Genomic DNA, 23620 nt, shown 5'->3' with positions numbered 1-23620 from the left:
AACACTGTGTGTCCCCCATTTTTCCTAAAAATATCATCATAACCTCTTCGTTATTATTTTTCCTATGTCGAGTGTAGGTATAAGGTAAAAAAAAAACGCAGCCTAAACACATACAAATATCAAGGGGCATGGCACCTTAGCACCAAAGTAAAGTACAATTCAAAAAAAAAAAAAAAAAACACAACAAACTCAAAACCATGAAGCCCACGGGTGACGAGGAATGACGACAACATCAAAAACACATACACTTGTAATGTGTGTATATCTGTCTGTATACACAAACATTCATTATTTTTTTTTTTTTTTTTATTTTCTTCCTGAATAGCACTCCCCGATTGACTGACTCAACAAGCTAACAACACGAAATGCGAATCTGCAAACTATTTCATTCGTTTGTTGAATTCCAAACGGGAAGGTTCGTTATTTTCTATACGTCTCATTCGTAGTAGAAGAAGACTATATTATCCTAAACTAAAACCAAGTGAAATAAGAAGACTATTAAAAAAAAAAAAAAAATACAATTGCTTAAAAAAATAGTGATTTTTTTAAGAAATAAAACCAAGAAGTGAAAAAAACTATTTATATACATTTAAATAAAAAAAGAAAATAATTTAAAAAAATAAGCAAAATGGATATACCAATTTTATTATCTCCTCCTGCAACACCACCGTTATGTGAATTTAAAAATGTAAGTTTAATCTTAAAAAAAAATCCCAAAAAAAAAATAATTTAACTTAAAACCTATTTTAACGGAATTTTCAAGTGAAAGTTAAAATTTTATATAAAAAAAAAAAATAATTTTTTGTATAAGAACTCTTCAAAAAAAAAATGACGTTTCTAGTGTCAAGTGAATGTAAAAACCAAAATCATTCATATTACAAAATTGTTAAAAATAGAAAAAAAAAAAAAAAATTTATTCAAAAATACCTACAAGAAAAAAAAAACAATAAATTAACACCCAATAAATGAAGGCAGCTCACAAAAAAAAAAAAGAATCTTTAACCCACATCGTGTGTTTCCCCCCTAAAATATAATACGCAGTGTGGCGCATTCACTATTTCACTTGCTCCGATTGAATTTCTAAAAACAAAACACAACCATTTCGGTTACACTCGTAGTTCACTGAACGATCACGCAGTGCCCGTTCATGTATCAGCTGGTGTTCACGTGAACACGGCATGGCTATGGCATGGATAAGGTTGTGGCTGGCTGACTGGCTGGGTTGGTTGGTTGGCTGGCTGACGCGATGGCATTCATCCGGCCTGGGGTATATTACGTTTGCTTGACGCGTCTCACGTACCCAGCAAGTGATGGGATTGAAATACAAAAAAAAAAAAAAACACAACACAAGCTTGTTTGTATATTTTTGTGTTATAATGTGGAGGTCGCGCGTGTATACATAATGATGATATGGGGAGACTGCAAAGAGGCCCGATGAGTGAGCACACCCACCCCCTTTTTTTTTGCTCTCTCTGTTTTTATGTGTCGTCGGTTAATGAAATCGATGGGGTTTTTTTAACGTCAGCAGGGGGGGAAAACCCACAATCAAAATGTAACACTCTTGAGAGTGAAATGTCATTTTTTTAGTGTTCTACATTTTATCTACCCTTCTTAAAAGCCTTATAGGAGCTATATTTAAAGTGGTAGCTACTTCACTCCCTTGTATAAATATTGACTGACTGACATTCCAGCAGCTCTTTCATTCTCAACCTTGGGTGGTGGTTACCTTATATATTTTTTATTATAAGAGAGAGAGAGAGAGAGACAAAAAGGGAAGAGGGAAAGTTATTTTTGGATATTTCCAGGACCTTTTTCAAAAGTACCTACGTCGATAGAAATTGTTGATGACGTAGTTTTCAATTCTATGTTTGACATTTAGGTTATCGAATTTTAACAAAGATGATGGTTAGAAATTGGAACACCCACCACATAACTGTAGTTAAGGTAGACATTTCTTTTTTTTGCTATTACGCAGCTACAACAGGTTGTATAGAAGGTATTTATGTATCTTTATAGGAGCTAATGATGGATAAAAATTATTTCTGTTTTATGTGGGTGAACTTTGTACTTTGTTTCGTTTTTTTTGAGACTTTCAAATAATTTTTGTGTGACGTAGACACTTTTATAATTTTTTTTTCTTTTGATAAGTTTTGTTGACTTTATTAAAGAGTAAAAGAAATGAAATTCTATCGTGAATAGTTCAAAGGTTATTTTTTATTCACAATAACAATTTAGCCTTGTTATAAAAAAAGATTTAAATACAAATGCGAGTTTTTGATGATGAGGATGACTCACTTGGAGGTTTACTATTTTTAGTCAAATATGTGTGTCTCCACCTCTCTTTTGAAACAGGCTTCACACTTCTAAAAAAAAAAACGAGGGACAAAAAAATGAAGACGATGAAGAATAAATAAACAGATAGATTGTAAATGGGTGCAATACTGTTGATTTGTTTTGGTTTTGTTTAATTGTTTTTTATTTTTTTTACAATTTTCTTCTGTATTTTTTTTACGTTTTTGTATTGTAACGTTCGTTGTGCCTCTGATATTCAAATTTGTTATTCAGAAATAATAATAATGGCGGATGCACGACCGGAAATGTTATAATCGATAAGATCATTTTTTTTCAATTTATGGTACATTCACAATAGGTTTTTTTTTCATATTCATTTGATGATTTGCAAATTTTATTTGTGTTTAAGCATTTTTGTGGTTTAGAAAATAGATTTGTGTATAACTTAGGTGTAAGCAAATGATTTTTATGATGAGATTAATAAAAATGTCCAAGTAAATAAAAAAATGTCTATTTTTAATTTACGGTGTGGTTTTTTTTTTAAGATATTGCACCCTGAAGCTTAGACTCGATTCTAATTGAACTGTCGACTAGAAGTTAATAATGTAGTTTTATATTGTTTTTTATCAATAAATGAATTTGGCAAATATGGCTAGTTAAGCTGGGGCTTGAAAACAATGAATTTCCAATTGAAAAAGTGTTATAATCAGTTCATCTCCATCATTCTTTTAACATAGTGCAAATTGCTAGAAAAAATTGTTTGTATAAAAGTATAACACATATAACAGTTTACAAGTATAATTAATCGTATATGGCTAACATTTCTTAAAAAGAGCGAGGTAATTTTACATTGAAGTATAACAGTATAACAGTGTATTCCACTCAGTGTCGTTTTTTTAATGTGTTTTTAAATCAGCAGCGGTTGTAGAGTAGATTGAAATTGAATTTATAAAAGTGGTTTTTCATTGAAAATCTCTTTGTCTCCTCCCAAAGAAATGGGGCTAAAGTACTCTTGAATATTCTACTAACTCCAAAGGAATCTAGTCGATAAATAAAATTAGTTAATAAGTTTTTATTTAAAAAAAAAATACTTTTATCTCATCGTTTAGATCTCTACTCATTGCCGACTTAAATGTTTGAAATGTCATTTTCATAAAGTGCTCAAATCACATGATCTAAACTAGCTATTAAATTGACGTCAATACGTCTCGAAAGCCTTTGTGTAATTAGCACTGAAATATATTTTTTTTATTTACACGCTTATTCTTATAAAACTCTGTTGGTAAAAAAAGTAGTCAAAAATAAAAATAAATATAATTTCATTCACAATTGAAAATTCACAATAAGCAGCGTCTGTAAATTTTTAAAACAAGTGTAATCTTAACTTAAAAAAAAATATTTATAAAATGCATTTTAAAACCTTGATTAAGCAAAAAAACTGAGATATAAGGTTAAAGCACCTAAATAAGATAAATGTTAATTTTTTTTTTAATCAGGAATTTTTTAAGAGACTTGAAAAGCAAACTTAATATCAGTATTATATTGCATCAGCCTTTTTAAATTTTTGCATTAAAACTGAAATTTTATATTTTTTCTTGTTTCTTAAAAAAATAAAGGTGCAGTCATGTTAATGAATTAACCAGACTTATATTTTATTTATGTACTTTCTTCATTAAGACGAAATAGAATTTGTTTGGCTTTTGATAATTCAAAAATAGATTTCAATTTCGATATTTTAGGGATTTAGATTTCAATGTTATCGTTTGTTTGTTTGTAGGAGACAAATTGGCACCAAAACATTCTTTTTGTCTATTTTTGTTATATACAAATCAATTTATTTTGAAAATTCCGTTGTCCTTTTAATTTCTATTTTTAACATTAATTGTTTTTGTTTTTTAAATTTAAAAAAAAAAATGAACTTTAAACTAAATAGCTATTTTCTTTTATCTATTTTTAGGTTGAAAAGAAAATTGATGGTAGCTTTTTGAAAGTAAAGCTTGAGTCTCAAATGACATCATCACAACAACAAAACCAACAACAACAACGTTCTGGTTTTGTTACACCACAACCATCTGACAATGAAGATTATGACTCTGACATACCACCATGTAAAAAACAACGACTTGATGTTGGCGGTGGCGGTTTCCAACAACCAGCCCATCAACACAAGTCATCATTTGAAGCAAAAGAATTTTGTGGAATTCCACCAACTTTGGTATTAACTCCACCACCAGAGGTGAGTTTTGACATGTCATCCCTGCAACCACGTGCAAGTGTCATTATGCATGTCAATCGGTCTGGAGTATGTTCGTCATTGGAAGGTGCTTCATCGAAAGCAAGCATTTCTGAGCCTGAATATGATTCAGTTAATATTGTTCGGAAATTGAAATTTAAAATGGGTCGTAATGATCCACCAAAAAATGAGAAAGTCAATGAAAATGTGCAATATCCAGTACAAAATTCTTCACCAATGCCAGTACAACAACAACCACATCCAGTGCAACAACAACAATATAATCTGCAGTTGCCTCCACCAGCGTTATCTCCAAGACCGCAACAACAACAAGAACAACAACAACAAACTAGATCACAGTATCAAGTTATAGCACCTAAAAATATCTACATTGCCACAGCTGGTCCTTCGGCAGTTCCCCAACATCAAAACCAACCAACTCTTATCCCAACTCATCTACTACTTTTCAATCCTACAAATGGAATGTTCCAGAACATCCAACCTGCCCCTCAGCCAAAACCCCAACAAACTACAGTACCTACTCCCCCAGCTGTCCCAGAAAGAAGACGAGTCTATGAATGCCAGCATTCAAATTGTGGCAAGAACTATTTCAAATCAAGTCATTTGAAAGCTCACCAACGCGTCCATACTGGCGAACGGCCATTTATCTGTAAGTGGGAGAATTGTGACAAACGTTTCTCACGTTCCGATGAGTTGTCACGTCATAAACGAACTCATACGGGCGAGAAGAAATTTGTTTGCGGTGTCTGTCAAAAGAAATTCATGCGTAGCGATCATCTGTCAAAACATGTCAAACGTCATGGCAAAGATAAAACATCACAACAAAATGGTTCGGTTGTGACAGTGACAGCTGGCTCACAAAATGGCGTCAATCACAGTCAAATAGTTCATCTGCGTCCCATCATTCCAGCACCAGTCCATGTACAAATTTGCACGAATAGCAATAGCAGCATTTGTAGCAGCAGCAGTAGTAGCAATTGCAGTACTATTAGCAGTGGAGATTTCCAAACAGAGTTTCAATTGTTGAACTAAGTTGGGATTATATACTTGCGCGCCCTCTTGTGGGTATTTTGTACAGTTGCTCTTTGTCTAATTGATATACGCTGCAGCATATTTATCTCTCTTTCATTCCAATCTATTAAGATTTTTTTGTTATGATCTATTACCTTTGGAAAGTAAAATGTTATTTATCTATGTATAATGCGCGTGAAAAAAATTCCTTAAAATTGAAATTTTCGTGCCAGAAAAGAAAAAAGTAATAGAAGAGAAGGATTTTTTATAATTGATTAAACACATTCAAATTTAAAATTTATAATAATTGTTATATATTATTATTTGAATTTTTATCATTTCTATGTACAATCTAAATCGAATTTAGTGTACCTACTGGAATCTAGAATCAAACAAAAAACAAAATCTTAAGATCTTTGTAAATCTGTGATATTTAAGTTTTTTTTTTCATAAAACAAAACAAATTTATTTATTAAATTAAAAAAATAAAAGAAAAAATTATTAAAAAATAAATATATAAAACTGTAATATAAAAAATGATGTATGTAAATGAATTCATAAAATAACTGTACTGGTGTTATAAATGAGTTTTCAAAAAGAAATCAAAAAATACAAATGAAACAAAAATAAAATATATATTTTCAAAATATCTTAATTTCTTGGAGTTTTTATTTCAAATTTTGGTTTGGATTCGATATTTTTTTTTTTTTTCAGATATGAAAATTCGACACGTTGACAAGACTGGTTGTTTTTAGTACAGTGAATGTGACAATCCATAGTTCAAAAATAGATTTGATAGGTTGAGTTCGAAATTACTCTGACAACCCAACGAAAATGCAAATACTATTGTAGTATTTGCATTAAAATTTGGCAAATAGTTGATTTTTATAAAAAGAAATGCCTCGAAGTAAATGATTTACATAACGGAAGGCAAATATGTAGACATGTTCTTTAGTTGGAGATGCAATATTTTCAATGACGAAAAATTATGTTGGTCACGACAATATTCACCCTGATTTTAATAAAATTCTCCTTCCACATATTAAACACTACATTGTCTATGTTTTCAACACGCTCATCATCTACTATTCGAAAAGGCTAACCATAGAAAAGGTTGAAAATATTACCTAAAAATGGAACAAGCGCTGAGTAGGTACAGACCCCAGCGAGGTATTACTGGGAGCGGAAATTTTTTGCATTTTCAGAAAATTGGGGAGTTTTTAACTGTCGGAAGCACACCTCGAAGCATGATTGGTATGAAATCGGATTATTATCCGCCTGTATACAATCTGGCTTTCAAAAAAGTCATAGCTGTATAACAGTACTCTGCAAAATTACAGATCATATTCGCATAAGTTGATTTTTTCTAAACCATACTTTGCTCTGCAATAAGTTATGTAACTTTTCAATTTCTCAAATTCTGCAAAGAAGCTGATATACTTGTATTTTTCTGATCGGTCTCAAGCATGTTTCATGTAACACTAAGCTCTGATCTTTCCTTCTTACAGATGCAAAAATTCCTGAAGGCTCTACCCTCGACCCTTCTTATTTTCCTCGTTAATCTACAACCTCCCGACTGCTATACAGTTCTTTTCACGCTGATCACGTAAAGCTCTATATACGATTTCCACACAAAAATATGGAAGCTTTTACAAAAACATTGACTTAAAGTCACTTTTCCTGGTCTTCTATAAATGATTAGATGATTAACCCTACAAAAACCAAAGCAATTATTTTCTGCAGACTTCGTATAGATCTGATATGATTTTAAATGTAAGAAATCTCGGGATTTTGTTTAACACGAGATTGTCCTGGATTTTTTCAAAGATATACGGCTCATTGAAAGGACTTTCGGTAACCAGAAACGTCCTTCTTTTGGGAGTAAAACTTATTCCCCCTTTTATCAGCTAGCTCCTTTAGAAAGCTCACGAATTGCTGTTAATTCCTGTGCGTTATATGTCTCCAACCTTGGTCGTTACGATCATGTTTCTAAATCTTCAAATCGTTGGCTTGAAAATTTTTTAAAGGTACAATGCTTAAACATGCTCTATAATATTATTTAAAAAAAAACTCAAATTCTGAATCAGACGCCAAAAAGGCAAAAAGTCTACCGCGGATGGATAATGAATATGGATAGTAAATATTAGTAATTTATTAGTTTTCACTCCTGCTACAACAAAATGCAATAACACCAGTCGGCCTCAGAAAAGGAGAAATACCAAACTAGGAGGAAAAATTTCATTTTTTTTTTTAATGCCCAGATTTAGGTTTTTTTCCACTTAGGCCCAATTTATTCACTCTCCATTATTTTTAAAGGCTCCATTAAAAATTATAAAACTGTCAAATCGCATACAAATTTTAAAATTTCCCTTTTTTAATGGCGACTTTAAATTTAATGGAGTGTGAATAAATTGGACCTTAAAGATATCTACATTAGGGCGTTCGTTATTTTTTAATCAAGATCCTAAGTAGAAAGACTGTTTAAGCTACTTTGATTATTTCTTCAACCAATAAAATTCCGAAGCAAAAACAAATCTTTCAACATAAAATATTTAATTTAATTTTGTAAAAATCACTCATACGCCATACACTTTTTTTTAAATTATAAAGTATTATACGAATATTTTATTGAATTGTTTTTTTTTTTTTTTACTGGTTCAAAGAGAAGTTAGTGTGCAGTTGTCTTAATAAAAGCCACCATGAGTGCTAAACATTTGCAAAATAAGTTGACTTTGAAAACATAAAAAAAGATTTATGTGAGGAGAACATTTTGAACACTTTCTTTCGATGACTTCTAACAGTACACCCTTATAATTCAGCATTAAAAAAACACCCAGAAATCATTTCCCTCCATTGTTCCAAAATAAAAATTATTTTTTTATTTTCATTGACAAAATATCCTTTTTATGGACGCTTTTGATTCCGAGTTTTAAAGCTATAGCAATTTGTTCACAGAGTCTATCCAGTACCAATTCTTAATTTGCTTCAAAAAACACCTTAAACGAAATATTAAAATGGGTTTTCTTTATTCGTATGACAATACAATATTATTTCAAGAGTTTAGGTTGTATGTTGCAATAGAAACACATGCAGTTAGAAATTCAGAATTACGCGATTTTTATCAATTTATTATCGAAACGTTAAGTTAAATTTTTACTTCGATTTTTTATTTTGATTTTTTACAACTAAACTTGCCTTTTATTGATATTGTACCCATATCGCAATTAAAAATTGTTCTCATCTTGTTTTAACGAGTAGCCCTTAATATTTCAGTGATTTAATGAACTTACCTGAATATTGTTGAAATGAAAAGTAAATTTTTGTCATCATAGTCGGGTCCTTCAGAGCTGAGATTCCGTATTGGGTAAACGATTAAACATTTTCGTATGTATGATTGGTATGCTTCATATAACTTGAAAAATTAAAGAATCGATTTTGAATTTCGCGCTCATTTTCTTTGTTTTTGTTTTTAATAGAATTTGGTGGAGGACTTTTTTTACTTGAGTTCTTGATTTTGAAAGAACGAAAACAGCTCAGGACCATTTACAAATATTCAAATTATTGTTCTTTTGGATTTTTCTCGTTCATAAGATTTATGAAATATTGTACCTTTAATGCACTTAAAATTCTAATAAAATGTTTTCACAATCTGCAAATCTGCTATTGAACACCTATTTTTGAAGAAGAACTTTGTATTAAAATATGAGCAATTAATTTGCTATTCACATACCTTAGCTTCAACTTCATTTAATTTAGTATAAATTTTTACTTATATAACTACGATTTTTATGTTTCTGGGTAGGTATATTTTATTAAAAAAAATTGTTTAACTTTTATTGCTTAACTAGAAGCCTATTTTGATTTAAATGCCAAATAAAGCACTAAAATCAGTAATAGCGACAGCATTTGGTGAACAAGCCTGACGCACTGACATCTCCCAAGTGTCCAATAAATGAGATAGTGAATAACACTTGGGCAATTTGGCAATGCGAGCCATAAGAGCATTTTGGACTGCTAACAAAAATGGTGTAGCCGAGTACTCCTGTTCGGTGAGAGAGCAATTTGGTGATGTAAATGGATATTCCTCTGTAAAGACAAGACAAACTTTTTAACTCTTTGCAAACTATTACATCAAGACAACTTACCTGGAATATTAACACTAACAGGTGGAACACATGGCAGCCGTTTATCATCCAAACAACAAATCAATTTAATATTCTTGTTATTGTTTTGTGCAGATGTGTCTAGAGAAACTTTAAACTTCTGATCCAAACGTGCAATTTCACCTTGCAACACGTGTGGGATGTCTTGTGGTGTTTCCTCGTGCTGAATACGCGGCTGTTTGGCTGACGTTGGAGCACTGATATCTGTGCCAAAGAGCAATTCCAAACTAGGTTTGAAAGATCTTTGTAATGTATGATTTACAATAGGACTTTGAAGTGTTGTATTGATAGCATCCACAAGTGGATTTGAAGATTTCTACAAAAAAAAAAAAAAAAAAAAAACAAACAAAAATATTAATAATGAATTTTTAATTAAATGAATTAGGAATCTTACACCAAATTGAGTGCCATAAGATGAAACGATATCCATTCTTTCCAAAGCAATTTCACACTTTTCAAGAGTTTCCAGGGGTACTCTTTGATTTGGATTACAAAGAATTTCCAATAGTTTGCTCATTTTTGTTATTTTTTCAACATCTATAATAAAAATGAGAAGAATGTCAAAAATATTAAGGGATTATTAAAATAACATGATAATACAAAATTCAATTTGGTGAGCTTTGTTTTATTAGTTTTATAATTACGTAATTTATTAAATTATATGGTTAGTTCGTTTGTTTGAGCAAACGGCTCGGCAATCGTAATTTTTAAGGTTTTTAAGAAGTTTTTTTTTTTAATATAGTAAAAAATCGTCTGGCTATTAATCCCGTCATAGCAACTTTTCAGAACATACGGTAAAAAGTGTAACGGTTTCTACCAATTTGGTGCGGAAGACTCATTTAATTATGAATTCTACGACCTCTTTGATTGCATTTAGGAAAATTGATCGTATTACTTTGTTTTTGATATTGACATTGTCGCACTAACGATCACTACCTATAATTCCCATCATATAGACTTATTCGTTATTCCTATAAACACTATTTAAGCTGCATTTAAGAAAAACTGGAATGAACATAAAAAAACTTAATCCTCTTCTTCATTTCCATTTTTTACTTCGTCGTGTCGTGTCGCGTTGTGTCGCATTGTGTCGCGTCGTGTCGCGCTGTGTCGCGTTGTGTCGCGTCGTGTCGCGTCGTGTCGCGTTGTGTCGCGTTGTGTCGCGTTGTGTCGCGTCGTGTCGCGTCGTGTCGCGTTGTGTCGCGTCGTGTCGCGTTGTGTCGCGTTGTGTCGCGTCGTGTCGCGTTGTGTCGCGTCGTGTCGCGTTGTGTCGCGTTCTGTCGCGTTCTGTCGCGTCGTGTCGCGTCGTGTCGCGTTGTGTCGCGTCGTGTCGCGTTGTGTCGCGTTGTGTCGCGTCGTGTCGCGTCGTGTCGCGTCGTGTCGCGTTGTGTCGCGTTGTGTCGCATTGTGTCGCGTTGTGTCGCGTTGTGTCGCGTCGTGTCGCGTCGTGTCGCGTTGTGTCGCGTTGTGTCGCGTCGTGTCGCGTCGTGTCGCGTTGTGTCGCGTCGTGTCGCGTTGTGTCGCGTTGTGTCGCGTCGTGTCGCGTTGTGTCGCGTCGTGTCGCGTCGTGTCGCGTTGTGTCGCGTTGTGTCGCGTCGTGTCGCGTTGTGTCGCGTCGTGTCGCGTCGTGTCGCGTTGTGTCGCATTGTGTCGCGTCGTGTCGCGTCGTGTCGCGTCGTGTCGCGTTGTGTCGCGTTGTGTCGCGTTGTGTCGCGTTGTGTCGCGTCGTGTCGCGTCGTGTCGCGTTGTGTCGCGTCGTGTCGCGTCGTGTCGCGTTGTGTCGCACTGTGTCGCGTTGTGTCGCGTTGTGTCGCGTTGTGTCGCGTTGAGTCGCGTTGTGTCCTGTCGTGTCGCGTTGTGTCGCGTTGTGTCGCGTCGTGTCGCGTCGTGTCGCGTTGTGTCGCGTTGTGTCGCGTTGTGTCGCGTCGTGTCGCGTTGTGTCGCGTTGTGTCGCGTTGTGTCGCGTTGTGTCGCGTTGTGTCCTGTCGTGTCCTGTCGTGTCGCGTTGTGTCGCGTCGTGTCGCGTCGTGTCGCGTTGTGTCGCGTTGCGTCGCGTTGTGTCGCGTCGTGTCGCGTTGTGTCGCGTCGTGTCGCGTTGTGTCGCGTTGTGTCGCATTGTGTCGCGTCGTGTCGCGTCGTGTCGCGTCGTGTCGCGTTGTGTCGCGTTGTGTCGAGTTCTGTCGCGTCGTGTCGCGTCGTGTCGCGTTGTGTCGCGTCGTGTCGCGTCGTGTCGCGTTGTGTCGCGTTGTGTCGCGTTGTGTCGCGTCGTGTCGCGTTGTGTCGCGTTGTGTCGAGTTCTGTCGCGTCGTGTCGCGTCGTGTCGCGTTGTGTCGCGTCGTGTCGCGTCGTGTCGCGTTGTGTCGCGTTGTGTCGCGTTGTGTCGCGTTGTGTCGCGTTGTGTCGTGTTGTGTCCTGTCGTGTCGCGTTGTGTCGCGTTGTGTCGCGTTGTGTCGCGTTGTGTCGCGTTGTGTCCTGTCGTGTCGAGTTGTGTCGCGTTGTGTCGCGTCGTGTCGCGTTGTGTCGCGTTGTGTCGCGTTGTGTCGCGTTGTGTCGCGTCGTGTCGCGTTGTGTCGCATTGTGTCGCGTCGTGTCGCGTCGTGTCGCGTTGTGTCGCGTTGTGTCGAGTTCTGTCGCATTGTGTCGCGTCGTGTCGCGTCGTGTCGCGTTGTGTCGCGTTGTGTCGCGTTGTGTCGCGTCGTGTCGCGTTGTGTCGCGTTGTGTCGCGTTGTGTCGCGTTGTGTCGCGTCGTGTCGCGTTGTGTCGCATTGTGTCGCGTCGTGTCGCGTTGTGTCGCGTTGTGTCGCGTTGTGTCGAGTTGTGTCGCATTGTGTCGCGTCGTGTCGCGTCGTGTCGCGTTGTGTCGCGTTGTGTCGCGTTGTGTCGCGTCGTGTCGCGTTGTGTCGCGTCGTGTCGCGTTGTGTCGCATTGTGTCGCGTCGTGTCGCGTCGTGTCGCGTTGTGTCGCGTTGTGTCGCGTTGTGTCGCTTGTGTCGCGTTGTGTCGCGTTGTGTCGCGTTGTGTCCTGTCGTGTCGCGTTGTGTCGCGTTGTGTCGCGTTGTGTCGCGTCGTGTCGCGTTGTGTCGCGTTGTGTCGCGTTGTGTCGAGTTCTGTCGCGTCGTGTCGCGTTGTGTCGCGTCGTGTCGCGTTGTGTCGCATTGTGTCGCGTCGTGTCGCGTCGTGTCGCGTCGTGTCGCGTCGTGTCGCGTTGTGTCGCGTCGTGTCACGTCGTGTCGCGTCGTGTCGCGTTGTGTCGCGTTGTGTCGCACTGTGTCGCGTTGTGTCGCGTTGTGTCGCGTTGTGTCGCGTTGTGTCGCGTTGTGTCGCGTCGTGTCGCGTTGTGTCGCGTTGTGTCGCGTCGTGTCGCGTCGTGTCGCGTTGTGTCGCGTTGTGTCGCATTGTGTCGCGTTGTGTCGCGTTGTGTCGCGTCGTGTCGCGTCGTGTCGCGTTGTGTCGCATTGTGTCGCGTTGTGTCGCGTTGTGTCGCGTCGTGTCGCGTCGTGTCGCGTTGTGTCGCGTCGTGTCGCGTTGTGTCGCGTTGTGTCGCGTTGTGTCGCGTTGTGTCGCGTCGTGTCGCGTCGTGTCGCGTTGTGTCGCGTTGTGTCGCGTTGTGTCGCGTCGTGTCGCGTTGTGTCGCGTTGTGTCGCGTTGTGTCGCGTCGTGTCGCGTTGTGTCCTGTCGTGTCGCGTTGTGTCGCGTCGTGTCGCGTCGTGTCGCGTTGTGTCGCGTTGTGTCGCGTTGTGTCGCGTTGTGTCGCGTTGTGTCGCGTTGTGTCGCGTCGTGTCGCGTCGTGTCGCGTTGTGTCGCGTCGTGTCGCGTTGTGTCGCATTGTGTCGCGTCGTGTCGCGTCGTGTCGCGATGTGTCGCGTTGTGTTGCGTCGTGTCGCGTTGTGTCGCCTTGTGTCGCACTGTGTCGCGTTGTGTCGCGTTGTGTCGCGTTGTGTCGCGTCGTGTCGCGTTGTGTCGCGTTGTGTCGCGTCGTGTCGCGTTGTGTCGCGTTGTGTCGCATTGTGTCGCGGTTTGTCGCGTTGTGTCGCGTTGTGTCGCGTCGTGTCGCGTCGTGTCGCGTTGTGTCGCGTTGTGTCGCGTTGTGTCGCGTCGTGTCGCGTTGTGTCGCGTTGTGTCGCGTCGTGTCGCGTTGTGTCGCGTTGTGTCGCGTCGTGTCGCGTCGTGTCGCGTTGTGTCGCGTTGTGTCGCGTTGTGTCGCATTGTGTCGCGTTGTTTCGCGTTGTGTCGCGTTGTGTCGCGTCGTGTCGCGTCGTGTCGCGTCGTGTCGCGTTGTGTCGCATTGTGTCGCGTTGTGTCGCGTTGTGTCGCGTTGCGTCGCGTTTGTCGCGTTGTGTCGCGTCATGTAGCGTCGTGTCGCGTTGTGTCGCGTCGTGTCGCGTTGTGTCGTGTTGTGTCGCGTCAGCATAAAATAGGAGAGATTTTATAATTTTTAAATTTTTTTCATTAAATTAAATGAATGTATTTCCAAAAAATAGAAATACAGTCGACTTTCTCTAAGTCGAACTCCCTCTTACTCGAATTTCTTTCTAACTCGAACCGATTTTCGAGTCCCGTGAAAGTTCGACTTAGAGGGAGTCGACTGTATTCGACTTTTTTAGGACCCTATGAAATTTTTTTTCTACACGATTCCCAAAGTAAAAGTTGTTTGTTTGGTAGACAATAATTTAAACATTTATAAATCTATAATATTAATGGTTCTATACTCACCATCATTTCCTATTTTCGCTACCATCCGCTTTAGTGGTTCAATGTATTTGGTCAATTGTTTGTATTTCTCTCGATAGAGGATATCTTCTTGTGAATTATATGGACTGGTTGCAGATACTTGACCAGGTGTGTTCAAAGGAGCATTTGGATTTGGTGATTGACGAATGGCTAAAGAAAGAAAAAAAGTCATAGTTTCATTCGGTTTAAGTGTAAACGTGTGGTCGACTAACATCTTGGATTGTTGCTCATCAGGCCAGACATTTGTGGACTTGATGAAGGCACCAAAGCCGGACTTGGAATCATTTGAGGATTTGGTAATATGGATTGTTGCTGCTGTTGTTGTTGCTGCTGCTGTTGTTGTTGTTGCTGTTGTTGTTGTTGTTGTTGCTGCTGTTGTTGTTGTTGCTGTTGCTGCTGTTGTTGTTGCTGCTGTTGTTGTTGTTGCTGCTGTTGTTGTTGCTGCTGTTGTTGTTGCTGTTGTTGTTGTTGAGCTTGTTGCTGCTGAGCCTGCTGTTGTGCAGCAGCTTGTTGCTGCTGCAACTGTTGTTGTTGCAATTGCTGTTGTGTTTGAGGAATTTGCTGACCCATTCCAGCAGGCGACGCAACCGTAGGACTTGGACTTTGGCGTAAAAATTGTGTTTGACTTACATTCCGGTTACCAGGGAACATGGCCGCTCCTTGATTAATTGGCATATTTTGTTTCTGTTGCATGTTGGGCATATTAATGATTTGATTGATATTTCCTTTAAACAAAAAAGAATGAATTAAAACATTTTATTGCGGCACAATTAACAAAAATAAATTGCTTTTTTTTTACTTTACGTTTTATATAATAAAAAATCTTAAAATGTAGTTAATAGGCTATTGATTATGTCATTTAGAAAGGAACTAAGACGTTCACGGGTTTTTATTGCAAGAATCGTTCAATGGGTTATAAGAGAAGATAAAACCGCGGAGTGCTATTAAATCTGAGGGTGGAAATTGAAGAATGGGGTGCAAAAGCCCCCTTTTTGGTTTTTTCAATATATCTCGTAAACCGAGCAAAATTTTGATATATTGTACTCAAAACTTTTTGTAGAGAATTGAATTTCCTATTAGAATAATGTTTTTTTAAAAATTAAAAAAAAATGTCCATACCAAAACAGTCGAAACAATCATAAAAAAAATATCAAAAAATTTGATTTTTTGAGTTTTATTGCTTTTTTAGTGGTACATTTTTTTAAGGTTGAGATAGAAATAAACATTGCTCTAAACAAAAAAAGAAGAATAAATTTCCTTCAAAATGCTGTGCTCACTAAATTTTTTCATTGAAAATTAACCGAATTATGGTCATTTGAATCTATCTTTTTTTCGCATTTTTAGTTTTAATCAAGTAAAACAGAAACATTTTGAGGGGAAAGTACGATAACTTAAGAACCGAGAATGGATAGTGAGATTTTGTAGAGGGGTTAAATACAATCATTGTTGACTATGGGAGGGGGGTCTGTCTCCCCCCGTTTTGGCGGGAGGGGAAATTTTCTAAAAAAAATACCTAAAATAAAAAAAATTATTAAAAAACAACGGCAACACTTACAGTTATGATTGATACTTTTTTCAAAAGCTAAGATTTTACACTTAATAATAATTTTAATCAATATTTGCATCCAAAATAAAATTTTTTTTGCAAATAAAAAAATTGCTGCATTGAAAATTTCTTGCAATTTTTACTATTTAACATTAGGTTCAATGATAGCTGATGTTTGGTCAAATATGAATATAGGAAATTTTTATATGCAATAATTTTTTTTCTTTTTTTTTTCAATGCAAAACATTTTTATTTGCAATACAAAATTTATTTTCAATGCAAATATTTTTCAGTTGCAATACATTTTTTTTTAATGTAAAATATTTTTAGTTGCAATAAATATTTTTTTTAATGCAAATATTTTTCAGTTCCAATAATTTTTTTTAATGAAATTTTTTTTCAGTTGCAATGAACATTTTTTTCTTATTTGAAATGGAAAACAAATGCATTAAAAAAATGATTTCTTCCAACCCTAGTCTGGACTTGAGGTCCTTTTATTGTTATGACTGTGAATGATATTTGAAATAAGAGTAAATGTTGCAAATTCTTCTCTGCCAGTTTGATGAGGACTTAATTCTGGTGTAAATTGACTGAGACGTATACAAAAACATTGAAATTAAAATTTCTAATAACAGACTACCTCTTTTAAGGACATGAATTTTTGAAAAACAGGTCTAAAACGAATTTACATAGAGTAGGAAATAAAATAAATCCAGATTATAAAACTATATCATCGAGAATTTCATGCCTAAGTAAAATAATCAGAGAAGCAATAAGAATTAATTTAAATCCAACAGAAAAAGATTATGTAATATAAATTTACCTCCTTGTCCAGGATTTTGAGGCATTCCAACTTGTGGTCCAGCATTGACACTATTCGGATGCATTTGTCCTTGTTGTGGCATATTTGGCATATTTTGTCCACCACTCATTTGATTATGCATCGCTTGATTAACAGTTTGTGGTCCAACATTCATTGGAGCATTGTTATTCATTCGTGTCATCATTTGATTCAGTTGTGGATGATTCAAACCGATCTGGAATTATTTATAAAATGTTCTTACTTTCTCCCCATTCAACCCACCTCTCCTTAACTTACATTAATTTGATTCTGATTCATTGAATTCATTGGCATCTGAGGAACATTCATTGAACCCATCGGTTGGCCTTGCATGTTTGCATTGATTTGCATTTGATTTCCACCCATTTGATTCATTTGTCCAGGCATTCCCATTTGATTGCCCATTTGTTGAGGCTGATTGCCCATCATATTTAAATTGGCATTGCCCATATTGTTTCCCATTTGAGGAACCATGTTGCCTGGACCGGCATTACCTTGTGGACCATTTGGACCCATTGGTACATTCATTTGGCCACGAATTCCTTGCATATTTTGCATTTGTTGACCAGGGCGTTGCTATAGTTAAAACATTCTTATAAGTACAATAAAGGAGTGCCGTAAAGCATAACATTTGTAAAATCTAGGAATTCAGGGAAAGTCAATGAATCTGTATATCGAGTGTTGGACTGCTTTAATAAAGCTCAAATAACAAAGTTTAAAAAAAAAATCTTGACCGCTCTCGATTGCAACAATTTTTAACTACAATTTACTGAGTCATTTTATATGAAAACGTTGTGTTATTTGCATTCTGTTCTAGTCAGCTGTAAAGTAATGGACCCACCTTAAAAACCATATTAAAATAAAATATAACTTTCTCTCTTGCAAATTAAAAAAGTGCTGTGATTTTAAAATCGATTTATAATTCTGTGGTAATATGACAGAGTAGCTAACCATTAATTTTTGTTGTTGTTAATATCGAGTTTTGTTAAATTGGGTATATAACTAGAGCCAGATTTTTTTCACGTCTCGAATATGAAAATTTTAACAAAGATACGACAATTTGAAAAATCGCTAATAATGCAGAATGTTGAATTTGTTTTCAGTGGTGTATAATTATTACATTTTGAACGTATTTATAGTGAATTTAAAAATTGTTCACTAAGGACTAAGAGATCTACTGCACGCAAACTGCAAAATAAAAGTTATATACTTTGCAGAAATTTTTTTTATATATCTATATTACGATTTGAGAGCGTTAGCGAGCTCGAAAATTTGTGTTTCAATTATTATAAACCTCTATCAAAATAATATCCCTAAAAATCTCTTGAATTTATAGAAAAAATATTTAATTTTTATAACCTTCCGATAACAACACATTTAATATGGGAGCTAGGATTAAGTTTAAAAAAAAAAAAAATACTTTTATGAATAACACAGATTATTTATTTAATCATAACACTTCATAGACTTTAACAAAAACAGAAAATAGATATAAAAATAGATAGAAAAAATAATAATTGTCAAAAAAAAAACAAAGAAAGAAAAATCAATCCTGAGTTGGTATAGCACCCTGTTGTCATCGGAAGGTTAAGATAGGTTCTTTGAAATAGCTGGAAAAAGGGCAGTACTTTGTCTGTTTTAGCAGTACGGAGTTTCAAAACGCAGTATAAATACTGCAATTGCAGTACTTCGGCAGCCCTGGCTCCCGACCATCCCGGTTAATCGAGTTTCAGCTGTAATAAAAAAAAACTCGAAAAATAAAAACTATACATAAAAATTATTAAAAATTAAGAGCGGACAAAAATTTGTATCAACTTTTTTCTATAAAGGGTGTCCCGGAATGAGATAAAGGCATTCTAGAGGATGATTCTTGTGTATATTCTAAGAAAAAAAAATGTTTTATCTGCAAAGTTAATAACCTTTAGCGATGATTTTAGAAAACGCTTACTTTGGTATGCCTTTACTCATGTTAATGTTAATTTCTCTGTTGGTACTTATAATCAGTGGCGTAGCGTGCATGGGTGGCACCCGGGCGGCAATTATAGTGTCACCCCCAGAATGAAAAACAGTTAGATAAATGAAATTCCACTTTTCCATTATATTAAGATTTTTACTTCTCTTTACCATAAGAAAATTAAAAAATATTTTTTTTTTTGAAAATTCAATAATAAAGGAAAAAGAACCATTGAAATTAATACTTATTTGAATTTTCAAGTTCGATTAATACTTACTTTTAAATGGCATACCAATATTTTTATTTTTAAAACTTGTAAACATAAAACCTTTAAAAAACCTTACCAATAATTTTGAAAATTTTTTGTCACTAAATTGCATGCTTGGTTTGGAGTTTAAAACCATTCTAAGAATTGTTTTTATACTTTTAACAAGAAAACTTTACGTTTTTTTAAAGTTTTTACTGAAACTTATAATATAAAGCCTAGTACACAGGCTTTAAACTTAAGGGGTGATTCTTGGGTAGGTATATTCTAAGAAAAAAATGGTTCTATAGTAATGCTCTATCTACAACTGATATTACTTTTTGTCAATACTCTGCAATCTATAAGGCCCATTACTCCTTGGTAGCTTTCGGGTGTCAGACTTAAGTGGGTGACACCCGGGGCGGTCATGGGTAAGAAAAGATGAATATCCTTTAAAATGATTATAGGAGCGAAAAGAAACAACCACATTAAATGTATATAACAAGCTTATGTTTTCCAGAAAATCAATTATATAGAATGACATCAAAAGAACAAAAGACCACAAACTTATCAAGCGAATTTCATCTGCAATAGCGACGTACTGGAAAAAGCATCCCAATTCAATCTTCCACTTAAACGAGTTCATAGTACTAGTCCACGTTTCCCTCCATGGTTTATCAATCCTGAGTCTATTATACTGACCCTAGCAACATATTGCAAAACAAATACCATCAACACAACATATCGCCAACTGTTTGCCAGTATCTCATCAGACTTAAAATCGAAAGGGTAGAACTTCATATTAACTGATGGATCAAAAACAACTCAAAGTACTTCGTTTGTTATTTGTTTAGAAAACGGAACTATTACTTCAATTGGTAATCTTTTTGATATCGCATCAATATTCACTGCAGAAGCCTTTGCAATTCTCCCAGCCATAAGAATTGTTATGAACCAGCGCAGCGAGACAAACATATAACATGTTCCGATAGTATATCGGTACTAAAGGCTATTCAAAATCCGAACAACAATACTAAGCTTATATGTAAAATTCGATATCAACTCATAAAATCACCTAAGAGCATAAAATTGATGTAGACTCCTGGACACGTCGGAATCCATGGCAACGAAAACATAAACATTGCAGCAAACAGATATACCTAAATCTAAGATATCTAACTTCGTTCGTCCAAGATTTGGACATACTGTAGCCTCTCATCAACACCTTCTCACTAAAAGCGACCCTGCAATTTGTGAATCCTGCAATACTGCCGTGCTAAGCAAAAAGGGCGCATGAGCCAAAAATCAAAAAATGAGTTACAGGCATATTTAAAAACTTTAAGCAGCACTTTATTTTGGGTGAGATAAAAAAATCGTATTTCCAACTTGAAATAGCCCAAAACCGCAAATGAAAAAGGGCACATATCCATTTTCTATCATGATACTAAGCAAAAAAAGCGTATGAACCATTTACTAAGCAAAAAAGGCACAAAAGCCATAATTCTTTGCGTATGTGTCCTTTTTTACTAAGTATCTCACAACTTTGTTGGTTCATACGCCTTTTTACTTAAAATCAGTAGCTTTGATTTAAAAATTAAGAAAAATTTTCAAAAATATTAATTTCGGATTTTTTTTTTAATTTAAATTTTTTTTTTGAAAATCAAATTTTTCAAAAGGGGTCAAATTTTGTTTAAATATGTCGATTAATTCGTTATTGAAATTTTTTTGAAGATTTCTACACACAAAATATTATCAAAAAAACGGCTTCAACAATCTTCAAAAAAAGGATATAAAAACCATTTTAAAAGTAGTATTCGTTATTTCAAAAGTAACTTTGAATACTTTTTTTTGGATTTAATATTTATGTAAAATAAACGATCTTCTTCTTCCTTTTTCTCGGCGCTGTTATGATCTCGATGTCGAGGGGATCATAACTATCATAACTATGTAAAATAAACGATAAAATATAATAATATTTATATCGCCCGAATCTTTTTACAGTCAGGTACTTATTTCATAGATATGCGATAGGTTTCAGGGGACAATTTTGTAAATGAACACTTGAAAATTGTGTAAATTCTGAGTTTCCGCCAAGTATTGGTAGTGAAGTGACAAGTTCCTTAAACCATTTAAAATTACATATTTACTTCTCGAATGAAAGTGATAAATATTCTGAAATGCAATTGAGTGAAATACGCTTTTCTTGGCTTAAAAAAAAAAAAGATTTAAAAGATTAATGACAAATTTTGCGACTGTAACAGTAAAGCAGAAAAAATCGGTCATAATTGGAAGCATCCCATGCCAGATTTTACCAGAAAACCGGCTTAATATCTGGAAAACACTTTCCGTTTTGTTTGGAAAATGACTGAGATACATTAGCAAAAAAATTTAAACTATTAAGTAAAATGCTAAACCATTTTTAGTAAATTACTAAGTATGTTTCATGTTGAATTATTATTTTTGATGTTTTTTTTGTTTTTTTTTTTAAGTTATTTTGTTTTTTTGTCTATTTTTGCTAATGAAATGTTATGAAACATCTTTTATTTTATTGGTTTAAGTTAATTACAAGATTATGGCAATTTTTCCGAATCTTTTCATTTAGCCAAAAGAGCACATTTGCACTCTTCATGTGTTTTACTTATTAAAATAGGGCGTAGGTTTTTCCATATTCTTTTAATTTTTTTTTTAAATATTTAATTTAAAGGTGCGAATAACAGAAACAATAAAATTCAATTTACTAAAAACTACAAAAGTGGATATGCGCCCTTTTTACTTAGCACGGCATTGCACATCTTATGTGTTTTACTAAGCAAAAAGGGCGTATGTCCATTTTCTCTTAAAATACACCACATATAATAACATCATGAATGCCATAAAATAATACATTTTTTTAAAAGAATATATCATTTTTTAAAATTTTGAAAAATAAAAAATTTAAGAGTGCGAAATCCAGAAACACTAAAATTCATTTATTTCAAAACTACAAAAATGGATATGCGCCCTTTTTGCTTAGCACGGCAGAATACAACTCTGAATTGAATACACACTTTAGGAAACTGCTCTTTAACAACTGCCATCATACAAAACTTATTTAAAAATAAAAACTCCTATGAGATATTAAAAGGCCCTATCTGTACAAGTATTGAGCTTATCGCTGAACTGTTCCGCAGCTAGGTTCTTCAATTTTTTTTATATTATCTGTAATTTTAATTATAATGCTAATAAAGTATATTAATAATAATAATAACATTTCCAAAGTTTATTATAAAGATTCATTGCCTTTCCCTTGATTCCGAGGTATAAATCTTACGGCACTCCACTAAAAAGGAAAATGGACTATTTATTATTGAATTCTTACCTGATTCAAAGATTGAAGTAGATTAGATGCTGCTGCATTAACACCGACAACAGGTCCGGGTGCCATTTGATTTGGTTGGCCACCACCCATTGGCATCATTTGGGCATTACGATTGCCCTGAGTTGCAAGGTTTTGCAATGCATTAAGTGGATCTTGCATAACATTGGAATTACCCATATCAGCATTAGGTGGCTGTTGTGGTTTTCCAGCTGTGCTACCTTCAACGGAAGGTGAAACAATAAGCAATAAAAGAGGAAATAAAATTTATAAAAAAATGTATACTTACTTCGGCTAACCATTTCTTTAAAATGCATAAATAATTTAGCAACCAATCCAAGATATTCATCCTTGTTGCGGGCTTTTTTGTAAATATGATTTTCCATGACGGTTGCATTTTTTGAAGGATCGGAGCCAGTTGTTTGGAGCATTTCATTGCTGCAAGGGAAAGATAATTTTTTTTTTTAGTGAAATAAATTTACTTTTTGGAAAGTTTTTTTCTTTTTGTTCTATCACTTACATCTTTAAAACAACACTTTGTCGAAATTTAGGACTTTGCCAATCTTCTGTAGACATTTTTCTTTTATTTTTATTTAGATTTATTGAATAAAAATGGAAAGTTTTTTTCTAAAATTTGCGATAAAATTTGTGAACTTTCTGCTTTTGTAGAAAATTTTCAATTTTCATCAACATAAAAATGAAATGTCAAACAATTGAAAGTGATGCCATGCTAATTTTCAGTAATACCAATTTTTTTCTTAGGCCCAGTTCACACATCAACTGAAAATGGAACTTGAACAAAAAATGTTTTTCATTTAATTTTTGAAGTTATACCTCCTTTTTTTGTAGAGTTGGGGTATGAAAATTTACTTTTTGAAATGAAATGTCAAAGGAATTAACAAGTAGCACCTTAGAACTCATATTTTTTTTTACTACCCATGAAGCTACTTTGAAGTACTTTAACTCTAATGGAAAAGTAGATAAATTTTTCTAAAGGAACGCAGCTGTTACAGACTATGTCAGCTATTACATGAAGCCTCAAGAGGCTTGACTCTTTTTTCTAATTTTCTTTTGATAATCATTCTGTGAGGCGCGTACTATTACACGATGCCTCTTGAGTCAAAGACTCAAATTTGACATTTCTCTTTTGATTTAAGTATTGTTGTTGTTGTATTCCACCAAGAAGCAAAAAGAAATGAAAGGGAATGTTGAAAAAAGAAAGAGTGGAAA

The 23620-nt window shown here is 35.4% G+C and overlaps 3 protein-coding genes across 3 annotated transcripts in view; 1 reads left to right on the top strand and 2 right to left on the bottom strand.

The window, feature by feature from the left end:
• The window catches only part of LOC129905806 (zinc finger protein ush), a 274373-nt gene extending 265119 nt beyond the window's left edge, over window positions 1-9254 (bottom strand). Inside the window, exon 1 of the mRNA XM_055981390.1 lies at window positions 8848-9254. Within this exon, the coding sequence (XP_055837365.1) occupies window positions 8848-8887 (40 nt within the window). The 5' untranslated portion in view covers window positions 8888-9254. The remainder of the gene's footprint in view (window positions 1-8847) is intronic.
• Window positions 382-6011, top strand: LOC129905814 (Krueppel-like factor 10). The gene is made up of 2 exons (XM_055981404.1): window positions 382-688; window positions 4250-6011. The coding sequence occupies exons 1-2, from the start codon at window positions 629-631 to the stop codon at window positions 5576-5578; spliced, it is 1389 nt and encodes a 462-aa protein (XP_055837379.1). The 5' UTR covers window positions 382-628; the 3' UTR covers window positions 5579-6011.
• A 74-nt stretch (window positions 9255-9328) lies between the features above and the next one.
• Window positions 9329-23085, bottom strand: LOC129905809 (mediator of RNA polymerase II transcription subunit 15). The gene is made up of 10 exons (XM_055981399.1): window positions 22911-23085; window positions 22680-22828; window positions 22394-22611; window positions 17096-17413; window positions 16820-17033; window positions 14663-15175; window positions 14433-14600; window positions 10115-10257; window positions 9703-10036; window positions 9329-9643 (listed from the first exon to the last, which is right to left on the bottom strand). The coding sequence occupies exons 1-10, from the start codon at window positions 22964-22966 to the stop codon at window positions 9420-9422; spliced, it is 2337 nt and encodes a 778-aa protein (XP_055837374.1). The 5' UTR covers window positions 22967-23085; the 3' UTR covers window positions 9329-9419.
• Window positions 23086-23620: the final 535 nt, after the last annotated feature.

Source organism: Episyrphus balteatus, chromosome 1 (assembly GCF_945859705.1).
Source record: "Episyrphus balteatus chromosome 1, idEpiBalt1.1, whole genome shotgun sequence".
In the NCBI taxonomy this organism is placed as follows: Eukaryota; Metazoa; Arthropoda; class Insecta; order Diptera; family Syrphidae; genus Episyrphus; species Episyrphus balteatus.
This window is presented reverse-complemented; position numbering and strand designations above follow the sequence as displayed.